Below are 13633 nucleotides of genomic sequence, written 5' to 3' on the forward strand. Positions count from 1 at the left end.
GCAGAGAATTTCTTATTTCAGTGGAATTCAAATAAATATCCTGTTGCACTCGCTCATGGGTCGAAAATTAACTGCATGATGTTACAAGTCGAAGACGAAACAGCAAATCAAGAATATAATCCAGGAAAGACCACACCCATGTAGACATGGGCTGTTTCAGTATAACCAAACTGAACATTAATTCTCCCTCATTTATTGTATAACCTGCAGAAATGGACAAAAAAACATATTAATTACACTTATAATTAAGAAACACAAATAAAAAGGCACCAAAAATCAAGTAAAATAGTTGAATTAAAAAATAAACAAACAACTTTAGGCCATTTTACATCACAACCATAGATCACGACATAGATTAACGTCAAATAACACGACGTCAATTTACGACATAGACAACAGCAAAAGGTTAAAAAGAAAATCCATAGATAGATAAACACCATCGATAGATAAATTCCATAGATATATCAACGATAAATATCAATTTATTCTGTGGAAAATAAAAACTGTCAAGTCATATTGATGCACAATAACCTCAATTTATACTGTTGACAATAGCTAATTGTTAACAGAAATTTCATAACAGATTAATAAAGAGTAATTAATAAGTAAGATCAAGTCATGTATTCTCACCTTAATTAATTGTAGAAAGTGGCGTTCTAAAGTCTACCAGTGTGATGAGCAAATTAACCAAATCTAGGAGGAATACTACTGCAGATAATTTGTTGTTCTGGTTGCATCCAAATTAATTAATTTCCCATTGCCTCCCATTGTTACGGCAAAAATTAACTGCATAACGTTGCAAGGTGAAGACGTCAAAAGCATCAGTTATTTTAGTAGCACCAAAATTAACTTCTCATTTGTGGGATAATAATCTATATAGAAACAGGCAAGAAAAGTAATTAACTACCATTTTTAAATCGAACAAATCAGTATAAATCAGTAACATGTACACTAATGAAGGATCTGTTCCACATTAATTCTGCTTCTGCCATTTCTGAAACGTTCTTTAAAGTTGTCTACTGAAGCGAAGGGGAAACAGCAAATCAAAAATTTAATCCATCCAGGAAAGACAACACGTAATAGAAATGGGCTGTTTCAGTATAACCAAACTGAACATTAATTCTCTCTCATTTATTGTATAACCTGCAGAAATGGACAAAAAAGCATATTAATTGCAATTATAATAAACACAAATAAAAACGTATCAAAAAGAAAGTAAAATTAGTTGAATTATAAAATAACAAGGGTCATTTCTAAGCCACTTTATATTGCAACCATAGATCATGACATAGGTAAGTGTCAAATATCACGACGTCAATTTAAGATGCATAGATTTGAAAAAGGTTAAAAAGAAACAACATAGATCAATGATAATTGACATTTTCTTCTGTGGAAAAACTGTAAAATATAAATCCAAATTAACCTCAATTTATACTGTTTACAATAGGTATTTTCATAACAGATTAATAAAGAGCAATTAGAATTAATTAAATCAAATATTCTCACCTTAATTAATTGTAGAACGTATCACTCGAGAGTTCACAAGTGAAAATCAAACTAACTCGAGGAGGAACACTGTAGCAAAGAAGTTATTTCAGTGGAATTCAAATAAATATCCAGTTGCTCTCACTCATGGGTTGAAAATTAACTGCATGGTGTTACAAGGCGAAGACGAAACAGTAAATGAAGAATATAATCCATGAAAGACAACACTCACGTACAAATTGGTTGTTTCAGTATAACCAAAGTGAACATTACCTTTCGTTTGTCGTATAATCTGCAGAAATGGGAAAAATGACATATTAAAAACATTTATAATTAAGAAACACATTTAAAACAAATAAAAACGCACCAAAAAGCAAGTAAAATAGCTGAATTGTAAAACAAACAACAATTTTACGCCGTTTTACATCACGACCATAGATAACGACATAGATTAATGTCAAATAACACGACGTAAATTTACGACATAAACAGAAAAAGGTTAAAAAGAAAATCCATAGATAAACTCTATAGATACATTCATAATATATGTCTATGGACACATCAATGATAAATACCAATTTATTCTCTGGAAAATAAAAATTGTGAAGTGATGTAGATGTACAACAACTTCAATTTATACTGTTGACAATAGCCAACAGAAATTCCGTAACAGATTAATAAAGGGTAATTAATATTGATCAAGTCATGTATTCTCACCTTAATTAATTGTAGAAAGTGGCGTTCGAAAGTCTACCAGTATGATGAGCAAACCAACCAAATTTAGGAACGATACCACTGCAGATAATTTGTTGTTCCGGTTGCATCCAAATTAATTTATTTCCAATTGCCTTCCATTGTTACGGCAAAAATTAACTGCATATGTTGCAAGGTGAAGACGTCAAAAGCATTGGTTGTTTTAGTAGCACCAAAATTAACCGCAACTCCTTCTCATTTGTGGAACAATTTATATAGAAACAAGCAAGAAAAAACAATTAATTACCATTTTTAAATCGAATAAATCAGTAACATGCACACTAATGGAAAGATCTGTTCCACGTTAATTCTGCCATTTCTGAAACGTTGTTTAAAAGTTGTCTATTGAAGCAACTTACAAATGTCTAAGAAATACACATACCAGTTCATTGTCATAAATCCTTTTTTCAGCACACTGTCTTCATTCTCAATGAAAAAAAGGAACTTTCATGCTTTCTGTAGAACAATGAGCACAGCTACTTTATGGGGCAAATGAGGACTAATACAACCAATGCTCCATAATTTCATAATTTAATGACATCCGGAGTTCTTCTAATGTTCCTGTAAAATGAAATCATATGAAAGTGTTCAGATATAATTAATTAAGTATTAAGTAAATAATGTGCACCATACATTGTTAATGTAATGCTGAATCTTTTTCTTTGTTAATATCAAATAAATACACTACATATAGAAAGTATAGTATGCATGCTCACCTTAATTAACTACAAGAGCCTCCAAGATGAAAGGTTAACAGCTAAAACGCCATAGGAGACAACTTATCTTTTCAGTAAGCAAAGATATCAGTTCCAATCCTCTCTCAATTGTTGGCCAATCTGTGTAAACGGACAAAAACCATTATTAACTAATTAATTTAATAGATATCTGTTACGCAGAAAATTTAAATATTTAATCCTTTTCTTTTCTACCTTTCTCTCAAATGAAAGTCAAAATATATGTGGAAAATGGATAAAATAAAGAATTAAACACTCGTATTAAATAAATGAAACATGAAATAAAACAAAAACTTGTAATAAAAAACCAGTTAAAAACGAACAAAATAACAAAACATTAAAAATGGCTAGACTACACTACAACTACTAAACGAGGTAGTGCTACTACTACACTAAACAACACTACTACTACATACAAAAAAAAACAAAAGAATCTACAATCAACAATTACTTGAAACAAAAAGAACAAAAATAAGCATGCAAAATAAAAACTAAATCAAATTAACTATAAGAAACTACAAAAACAAAAAAAAAACATGCAAAATAAAAAATTAATTTGAATAAAATGAACTTAATGAATTCTACTAGATAGAGCATGCAAGATAAAGAACTATTTCAACTACTGGGTCATCTTTGTCTTCTCCAACGTCGATCTGAAACAGATACGGTGGCAAACAGATTAATAAAGAGCAACTAAAATTAATTATATCAAGTATTCTCACCTTAATTAATTATAGAACGTAACATTCCAAAGTTTACAGGTGTAAAAAGTAAACCAACTCCAGGAAGAATACTGTAGCAGAGATTTTCTTATTTCGGTGGAATTCAAATAAATATCCAGCTGCACTCGCTCATGGGTTGAAAATTAACTGCATATGTTACAAGGCGAAGACGAAACAGCAAATCAAGAATATAATCCAGGAAAGATCACACCCATGTAGACATGGGTTGTTTCAGTATAATCAAACTGAACATTAATTCTCTCTCATTTATTGTATAACCTGCAGAAATGGACAAAAAAATATATTAATTACACATATAATTAAGTAACACAAATAAAAACGCACCAAAAAGCAAGTAAAATAGCTGAATTAAAAAATAAACAAACAACAACTTTACGCCATTTTACATCACAACCATAGATAACGACATAGATTAACGTCAAATAACACGTCAATTTATGACATAAACAGAAAAAGGTTAAAAGAAAATCCATAGATAGATAAACTTCATAGATCGATAAACTCCACAAATACATCAATGATAAATATCAATTTACTCTGTGGAAAATAAAAACTGTCAAGTCATATTGATGCACAATAACCTCAATTTATACTGTTGACAATAGCTAATTGTTAACAGAAATTTCATAACGAGATTAATAAAGAGCAATTAATATTAATGAAGTCATGTATTCTCACCTTAATTGTAGAAAGTGTCGTTCTACAGTCTACCAGTGTGATGAGCAAACCAACCAAATCTAGGAGGGATACCACTGCAGATAATTTGTTGTTCCGGTTGCATCCAAATTAATTAACTTCCAATTGCCTCCCATTTTTATGGCAAAAATTAACTGCATAATGTTGCAAGGTGAAGACGTCAAAAGCATCGGTTGTTTTAGTAGCACCAAAATTAACTGCAATTCCTTCTCATTTGTGGGACAACAATCTATATAGAAACAGGCAAGAAAACGTAATTACCATTTTTAAATCGAATAAATCAATATAAATCAGTAACATGCACACTAATGGAAAGATCTGTTGTTCCACATTAATTCTGCTTCTGCCATTTCTGAAACGTTGTTTAAAAGTTGTCTATTGAAGCAAGTTACAAATGTCTAAGAAATTGAAATTATCTAAAGATATCATTTACTATTTTTAACTAATACTGTTACATACCAGTTGATTGTCATAAATCCTTTTTTCAGCACACTGTCTTCGTTCCCAATAAAAAAGAAGGTACTTTCATGCTTACTTTAGAACCATAGGCACAGCTACTTTCCGGGGGCAAATGAGGACTATTACAACCAATGCTCCAAAATCTCATAATTTAATGGTATCCGGAGCTCTTCTAATGTTCCTGTAAAATGAAATCTTATAAAGTGTTCAGATATAATTAATCAAGTATTAAGTAAATAATATGCACGATATATTGCTGAAGTTATACGGAATCTTTGTCTTTGTTAACATCAAATAAATACACTACGTGTAGAAAATACAGTATGCATGCTCACCTTAATTAACCACAAGAGCCTCCAAGATGAAAGGTTAACAGCTAAAACACCATAGGAGACGACTTATCTTTTCAGTAAGCAAAGGATATAAGTTCAAATCTCTCTTAATTGTTGACTAATCTGTGTAATAGGACAAAAACAATTATTAACTAATTAATTTAATAGATATCTGTTACGCAGAAATCCTTTTCACTTTTCTATCTTTCTCTCAAATGAAAGTCAAAATATATGCGGATTATGGATAAAAAAAAAAGAATTAAACACTCGTATTAAATAAATGAAACATGAAATAAAACAAAAACACGTAATAAAAAAACCAGTCAAAAACGAATAAAATAACGAAACCTGATGTCTGTTTCAAGATATAACCTTTAAAAATTTTGTCAATTTAATTTATGCTGTGGGCAAATACGAAGAATAATAATAGAATATGAATCAATCAAACTAACCTTTCAGACGTAGAACAAATTAAAACTAATTTTGTGAAAACATTAGCTGGATAAGTTGAATTTAAGAGACGCGAAAGCACGTCCTTCCACCTCGAAACTTTATGAACTTATGATGCGCCAAACGCCTCTCAGGCTTGTCGCGAAATTGCGATTGCTACCACATGAAGCACTGATGACGTAGACAAACGCGAATCAGATGCGTTAAATTCGATGTCTGCGACGCTGTAACCAATCGCGTGCTTAGTTTCATCCGCGTTTTACAGAATTCAATTTGCGTTCCATCGCCTGATCTTATATCTTATATATATATATATGCATTATTGGGTATAATAAAATTCGACCAAACGGACAAGTTGAATTTTTAAACATTAAACGAACGAAATTAAGAAACTAGCTAATTGCAGTATAACATTTTAGAACTACCTTATTGTTATTTTTAAAAAAATTGCACGCAATTAAAGTTTTTCTAGTAATTATATATAGTAATATTAACAAACAGTTTCTGTGGTTTAATTCTCCTATGTCCGAATTATTAATAACCTTGATGTATGTTAATTATTTAGAATTTTAAGCTTTTATAAAATTATCAGGTAACTAACTAACTACAAATTGTAGTTATTTTATACCAAAAGATGACATAATATGTATTTTGTATACCTATACATAATGCAGTCAATTAATTGCATTCTGTTGTTTAAAGAAAACCAAAAGATGACATAGATGATATGGACTATTGCTCATATCACAAAAGAAAAAAAAACACTTAGAATGTATTATTCATCTTATACAGGAACGTAATAAGTTTTAGTTATTAAACCGTTGTGAATAAATTGAAAAGAATCTTTCGTTGACATACGGGTGGGAAATTTTAATTTTCATTTGAGATAATTCAAAATCACAGCTAGTTTTTTCTTTCTTGTGCCAAAGAAGGTGCATGACTTTTTTTACAAGGGTTTTATAACTGAAACTTAGTTTTCTTTTCTTGGCATGCGATTTAAAAACACAGACATTATTAAAAATACAATACTTTTTGAAAAGGTAGAAATAAATTTTAGACTTCACATGCCTACGAAATAAACAACTGTTACAAACTTCTTAATGTTTGGACAGAAAATTAAGAATTCATTGCGCCGTTACTATAAGCCACCAAAAAAAGGGTGACATTGCTTCTTAATCAATTTCTATTTTTGATAAAGAAGGATCTGTCTCCGTTACTACTATTATTACTTTATTAAATTTTTATACGCTCACCACAATTCTGTCAAATAAAACTAGCAGTTTTATGTCGGCATTTTTAACTATACGCATCTTTCTGATATTAAGTCTGGATAATTGATTAAACTGTTTGTGAACAATATCCATACATTACTTTCATTTCTCTATTTTTTATGTATTATTAGTGCTTGACCCGTAACTTAATTGATTAAAAATAAACAAAATACGATTTTACTGTGGTTACAATTTGATCATTTTTAGCAAATTAACATGTTTTATAAAGTTTAATCTATACGTAATCAAATCTGAAGATTTAATACGTAAATTCTGAATAAACTTTACTTATTATCGTCAACCAACTCAACTGATTTAGGGATTTCAAACTGCACATTATGAGAAAGATTTTAAATTTCTTCGAATTTCATACTTTGACAACGCAAATGCACGGTTAAATAAAAAGAACACGATTAACGACAAAACAAAAATTGTCTAAACTATTATAAAAATATAGGTACGTATATAAATTCACGATAATGTTGTCTTGCAGGCTTATCGCATTCCTGTGGTATAATATAATTCGACCAAACGGAAAAGAAAGAGAGTTTTTTATACTTTAAACGAATGAAATTAAGAAACTATGTAATTGCATTATAATATTTTAGAAGTACCTTATTTTTATTTTTAAAAAATTGTCTGCAATTAAAGTTTTCCTAGAATATTAACAAACGTTTCATTTTATTTGTATGCAATTTAAAAATACGGATATTTTTAAAAATACAATTCTTTTTGGAAACGTAGAAATAAATTATAGACTTCAGATGCCCACGAAATAAGCAACTGTTACGAGTTTATCAATCTCTCATCACAACTTTTTCAAATAAAACCAACACTTTCTTGTACGCATTTTTAACTATCATTATCAGGAATCGTATAAAAAGTTGAAATGTACAGGACACAAGGTAAAAATACTCACGTTAAAGAAATATACAAAACAAAATGAAAACAAATCACTTACAGCTTACTAAACAGCGTTGTGTTGTAAAACCTTATTTATTTTCATAGATTGCTTATGTATCATATAAATTTAGGTTGTTTTATTTAAATCCAAAAATTTAGCTGCTTACAAATTTCGACTCGCACTGTAACATCTTTATTTTTATTTAGACTACAGCGCACTCTTTAATTTTGCGGGAACGTACCATCATAACATGGATTTAAAATGGATTTAGTTTTAAATTTTAAATATCTTGTCTTCGATATAGGCAACCCACTTTACTGCAAAGTATTCTGAACGTCAAGCTGCAGTAGTATTTCTGAATTCCTTTACTTATTAAAGACTCGAATTTCAAAATCAGGGTTTAAAATATTAATAAACAAGACATAAAAGCCTTTTTAAATTAGGTGGTTGGAAATGCAGATCGATGTTCTCTATGAATTTTTATGACGTCACTTTAAATCATAACAGATAAATAATTAAACAATCATAGTATGTATGTATGTATAATGTCAATTCGAGCTGTAGACAATAGATAAACGTTAAAAGAAATACCATAGATGCTATGAACAATAGATATTGATAATTGTTAAAAGAAATGCCATTACAGATTAAGGAGTAATATACGATGCATATAACTATACTCTGTGTCAATATAAGCTGTGAGCACATATAGATATTTATAACGGAAAAATTCACAGAGCAGAGATGAAAAAGCAAAGCAGCCACTCAACATCCAATTATTTTACGTTTAAACTAAAATCCTAGTACCGTACTATCTACAAAGGATTTTCAGGATTTCTTTTGTTGACCAAATTAGCAATATACAATAGAAAGCTGTAAATGAAGAAACTATAGATATACAAGGTAGTTTTCGTCGCGAAAAGGAATCTACCATTCATATATTATCAACAACATTTATTTATAATGTCGAAAAAAAAAACAATATCATATAATTAGTAATTCGAACGATAAAAAATAATGACACTGTACCTGACAGTCCGTTTTAAATGAAAATTTGATAAGTATTTATCATATTAAAAGTTCGCCAAATTTACCGTTTCGTATTAAGAGTGTTCCAGTTATTTCCCACCTTCTGGATTTATGAAAATGAAAGTATTCCATAAACAAAAAGTCGTCAAGTAAAGAAGCGGTACAATTTTATTTATCATTCAAGTAACGATCACTAAATTTCAGCTATTCATGTGAGCAAATTTACTCTATTGTATCGGACGTTGAAAATTATGCAAATTTTATTCCATTTTGTCGAAAATCGGAAATTCTTAACAGAAAAGGTCACAGCCATATGCAGGCTACATTAGAAATCGGTTTTCCACCGGTTGTCCAAAAGTTTACATCAACAGTTACTTTAAGAAAACCGTACTTGGTTAAGGCGGTATCTTATGATCGACATATTTTAGAGCATCTAGAAACGATTTGGAAATTTTCTCCGTTACCTGAAGCTCCGGAAAATGCATGCATTATTACCTTTGATGTATGTTTTCAATTTAAATCAGCAGTTCTTTCTGGAATAGCTCAAATGGTATTTAACAGAATAGTTAATCAAATGGAGTATGCCTTTTTAGTGGAAGCAGCAAAACGTTTTAATAAAAAGAAAAAAAAGAACATTAATCATTAGAACAATAAAGCGGATTTCCTTCGTAATTTAAATTACTAATAAATTATTGTATTAACATTCCACACAGTTCTTATACTCAAAATTATTATAATTTTGTGTAAATTATTAAATAAAAAGGCTGAGGTCGGCATATACGATTAGGTCATACGAATAAAATCTGTATAAATCACCCGTAAAACAAAAAATAAATAATTTCCGCTAACGGTATGAATTTTTTCCTTATCTATGGACTAAACATATTATGAATTTCAAAATTATTATGGATAATGAACAATGCGAAGTGTCAAAAGGCTACCTTCCTTTAACCCTACTTTCCTTATTGTTGAAATTATATGAATTTTAGCTACAAAATAGTTTTAAAAATTTTGGATAGAAACTGTTCGCTTGCAATAAAAAATGACAACAAAAAAAAGAGTTAGTTAATAATACTTAAATTATAAAATTAATTATTTAACGAAATCTGTTTTTAGGTAGAAAGTACCACCGACTCTACATCAGGATCCTCATCAGCATCAACAACAACTTCTTCGTCAAGTGGATCAGATTCTTCCTCTTCCAGCGAGTCAGAATCTTCTTCTTCTCAAGATATATCGAAACAACAGTTACTTTCGAAAATTCCTGCAGCAGTTAAATCTCAAAATACTAATGAAAGCAAAAAAGTGCCTCCCTTTGCAACTTCAATACAAAAACAACGCAAAAACACAGATGTTCCTCCTAAACTCCCAAATATGCAAAAACAAATGGACAAGAAACCCAAAAATATCCAACATAAGTCTTCACATATTTTAAAACCTCCCCAAACTCCGAAACCTTCATCACGAATGAGTGTGTATTCCTCTGATGAAGATGATAATAACGATGAAAAAGATAAGAATAATAAAATGGAAAATCTAAAAAGAAATCAAGCACAACAAAAAAGTCTGATTAAACCTAAAGCATCTGCTTCTATTGCATCAAAGCTGGGATCAAATTTATCTGGCAATAAGTGTAATTTATCAAAAGGTGAGCCTAAATAATAACAAATCCAAACAAAAGCCGTATATAAATTTGAATCAAATGAATATTCCATTTTGCAGGAGCATCCAAGATACAGAAACCTATCCTTAAGCCATTCCCATTAGTTCAGAAGGACTCTTCAAAATCAAATAAGTCAATTTTAAAATCAGAATTGAACAAAAAAAAGAGTATATTTTCCCCTGAAAACAGTTCAGATTCAGATGAAGCTTTAAACTCAAAGGTTTCAAAGGCACTAACAAAAACTTCCATCCAAAAACCACGCAACAAAGCATCGCCACGTATTCTAGATAAACCAAAAGTTATTGAACGTTCAAAATCTGACAAAAAAGCTCCACCAAAGTCGAAAGCCGTCGTTTCTTCGGCAACGTCAACGACTAGTAGTAGTGACTCCTCCAGCAGCTCCGACTGCGGTACTAGCGTCGATTCGAGCATTTCGACGAAAAAAATGGAATCAAGAAAGCCTATCAAAAAAGCTACTACGTCCAAAGTTTCTAAAGAAAGCCATACCGATTCCGATGGTGAAAAAAAGCAACAAATCACACGGAAGCTCACTAGATCTGCAAACACCAGAAAATCTAAGCATGTAATTGGAGTTGTATATTCCGACTCTGACTCGGATACCGAAAGCACGAAGCGATCTCTTAGTCGATCACCAGTGAAAAGAGCACCCGTAACAGCTAAAGGAAAAACGAAAATTACGAAAAATCCAAAACGAAATAGTGAAATTCCTATTTTAGAAGAACGTAAATGTCCCATTGACGGATGTAATAGTTCAGGACACCTAGGTGGTCGTTTCGAAAAGCATTTTACGATAGAAGCATGTCCAATTTATCATAATTTAACAGCGCAGCAATGTAAGGAGCAGCAAATAGAGAGAAAGAAAAGGGAAGATTTTAGGAAAAAAGCACTGGATATTTTCAAAAAAACAGCTAAGATGGATCCCACAGTCGAACAGAAATCCTACCTCTATAAAATAAAAGATTTAAGATCCAAGTTTAAAATGGAACCAGTCGAAGATATAAAACCAAACGTGGATAAAAATAAAGAACCTAATCTGAATAATATCGTTCCCGAATACGACCTCAAACTGTTTAGGGACGCACAAGCCATCGCTAGCGAAAAAATTGAAGAAGAATTAGAAAAACTTCCTAATTTTAAAGGTACAAAAAAATGTTAATTTTTACAATAAATCATTTTTATATTCTGAAACAATCTGCAGGCACTAAATACATAGAAATGGGCAAATTCGAAATGGAAGTGTGGTACCAGAGTCCTTACCCAGAAGACTATGCTCGTTTACCTAAATTATACATATGTGAGTATTGCTTGCGCTACATGAAGTCTCGTACAGTGTTACAACGACATGTGGTAAAATGCGTGTGGAGGCATCCTCCTGGCGAAGAAGTGTATAGAAAAGACAAAATATCCGTTTGGGAAGTGGACGGTAAAAGATATAAACAGTACTGCCAGAATTTGTGTCTGTTAGCTAAATTCTTTCTTGATCATAAAACTCTTTATTATGATGTTGAACCGTTCCTATTCTACGTGATGACCATGGCCGACAACGAGGGTTGTCACACAGTGGGGTACTTCAGCAAGGTTAGTATTATACATATTGTATAAGTAAGTGAGTCGGACGACAAAAATTAGCTATGGCGATGCGAGCGGTGCTTTTCCATAGGACGCAGGAATAACCACGACCCAAATTTTGGCTCCTTACAATTAGGACGTCGATAACATACGTACAACATTTTTATAGCGTACAGACGTGGTGGGTGTAGACGCGCCCTGTGCTGTACATGAAGGAGTATCTGACCAAATATTGCCTGATTAGTACCTCATTTAAACTAGGGCTAGTCGGATGCGTAGCGAATTTCAACCCTAGCAAATTTCTGCTCGGAATATAACATTTGTCGGACGACCCTGAAATTACAACACTCGTAAGTCTCATCTCAATATTACTCATCCAAACAAAATGCAATAAAGAATTTCGCAATTATAAAAACGCTAAAAGTAAATATTTAAGTAGGTGCTTAGTTGTGTTTTTTGCGTTTACGGGTTTCCTTAGTCCCGGGTCTTGACTATATCTACCATAATATTTGTGTTTCCATTATAAATCTGGGCTTTATTAATCATTCCGTGACATCAAAACTTAGAAAAACGTGTACATACTACATTCCCTTACTTAGATCGCTACGCCAGTCCGTTATCGAATTATTGACTGATTTAAATAAATTGTGCGAATAATTTCAGCAGTTTGATAACGATGTTTACTATACGATACAATAACAGCAATATATTCAATGTACATAGATAATTAATAAACAGCAGTCCGATATTCGGAAGGTTGGCCACTGGCCTCTCCCAAACCTGCTGTATACAGAAGTATAGGAAAGGGCAAATGAAAAGTGGTCAGTGACCATTCCCCAAAATGTGGTCGAAGATGGTCGTGAATGGTCTTATTTGATTCAGGAGGCCATGCTCGATTACCTAAGACTGAGGAAAGGGGTGCCAAAGTGTCTTGTAATACATGTAAAAAATGAGCAGTAATCGGTCAATAACAATAGACAAGTTGGATATTCACACTATCGACAAAAGAAGCGTTAAAAGGAGGACATTGCGCAACGTCGCGATGGATGAAAGGACGACGACGCGACGGACGAGCGACCGATGGTCGGACTGCACTACTACTGCGGCTTGAAGGGTTGTTGACCCGACGCGACGGATGCTCGGTGCTGGTTTGCCTCGTCTATTGCCACGGGTGCAATAGCGTCGACGCTGACACAACGACAACTACCTAACCGTAGAGTAGTACTAGGTGCGTTTACGTTCAACGTTCATTCCGATGACCAGACTTTGCAAACGACAAGATTCTCCGATTACGGTCCTGCAGATGAAACAATCGACGCACCCGAACTCGCCTCTAATTGAAATAATCTTGTCTTCGAAGTAAAAACCGCATTATTCAAATTTGCGTTTTCTATTGAGTTTGAAACTTTATAAAAGGTTGATTAATTAATTAAACAAGGATTTGTATGATTTAAAAATTCTAAAAGGCATAAAAATAAAAAGGTGTTGTTTATAGTAAAGTTACGTCGGTATATATATATATAT

General features: G+C 31.8%; 1 protein-coding gene and 3 long non-coding RNA genes across 9 annotated transcripts in view; 2 read left to right on the forward strand and 2 right to left on the reverse strand.

The window, feature by feature from the left end:
- The window catches only part of LOC108739936, a 7453-nt gene extending 4282 nt beyond the window's left edge, over positions 1-3171 (reverse strand). Inside the window, exons 1-7 of one of the 5 annotated variants that reach the window (XR_003231965.1) lie at positions 2955-3171; positions 2621-2799; positions 2203-2429; positions 1631-1777; positions 1507-1575; positions 951-1143; positions 631-872 (exon numbers count right to left, since the gene is read on the reverse strand). This is a non-coding gene — a long non-coding RNA (uncharacterized LOC108739936). Of the gene's footprint in view, positions 1-6; positions 205-630; positions 873-950; positions 1144-1506; positions 1778-2202; positions 2430-2620; positions 2800-2954 lie in introns of those variants that run through there. The other 4 variants (XR_003231967.1, XR_003231964.1, XR_003231966.1 and 1 more) reach the window with 4 other exon arrangements.
- Positions 3172-4584: 1413 nt separating this feature from the next.
- LOC112905711 lies at positions 4585-5473 on the reverse strand. The gene is made up of 3 exons (XR_003231972.1): positions 5206-5473; positions 4871-5051; positions 4585-4640 (listed from the first exon to the last, which is right to left on the reverse strand). It is a non-coding gene; the product is annotated as an uncharacterized LOC112905711 (long non-coding RNA).
- Positions 5474-8826: 3353 nt separating this feature from the next.
- On the forward strand, positions 8827-9632 carry LOC108739940. The gene is made up of 2 exons (XR_001938255.2): positions 8827-9005; positions 9061-9632. It is a non-coding gene; the product is annotated as an uncharacterized LOC108739940 (long non-coding RNA).
- A 171-nt stretch (positions 9633-9803) lies between these two features.
- Positions 9804-13633, forward strand: part of LOC108739967 (histone acetyltransferase KAT7) — a 12218-nt gene continuing 8388 nt past the window's right edge. For both annotated transcript variants that reach the window (XM_018474099.1, XM_018474100.1), the window contains exons 1-4: positions 9804-9916; positions 9973-10504; positions 10579-11679; positions 11739-12118. In XM_018474099.1, coding sequence (XP_018329601.1) covers positions 9899-9916; positions 9973-10504; positions 10579-11679; positions 11739-12118 — 2031 coding nt within the window. In that variant the 5' untranslated portion in view covers positions 9804-9898. The remainder of the gene's footprint in view (positions 9917-9972; positions 10505-10578; positions 11680-11738; positions 12119-13633) is intronic.

This window comes from Agrilus planipennis, unplaced genomic scaffold (genome assembly GCF_000699045.2).
Source record: "Agrilus planipennis isolate EAB-ADULT unplaced genomic scaffold, Apla_2.0 scaffold7, whole genome shotgun sequence".
Classification (NCBI taxonomy): Eukaryota; Metazoa; Arthropoda; class Insecta; order Coleoptera; family Buprestidae; genus Agrilus; species Agrilus planipennis.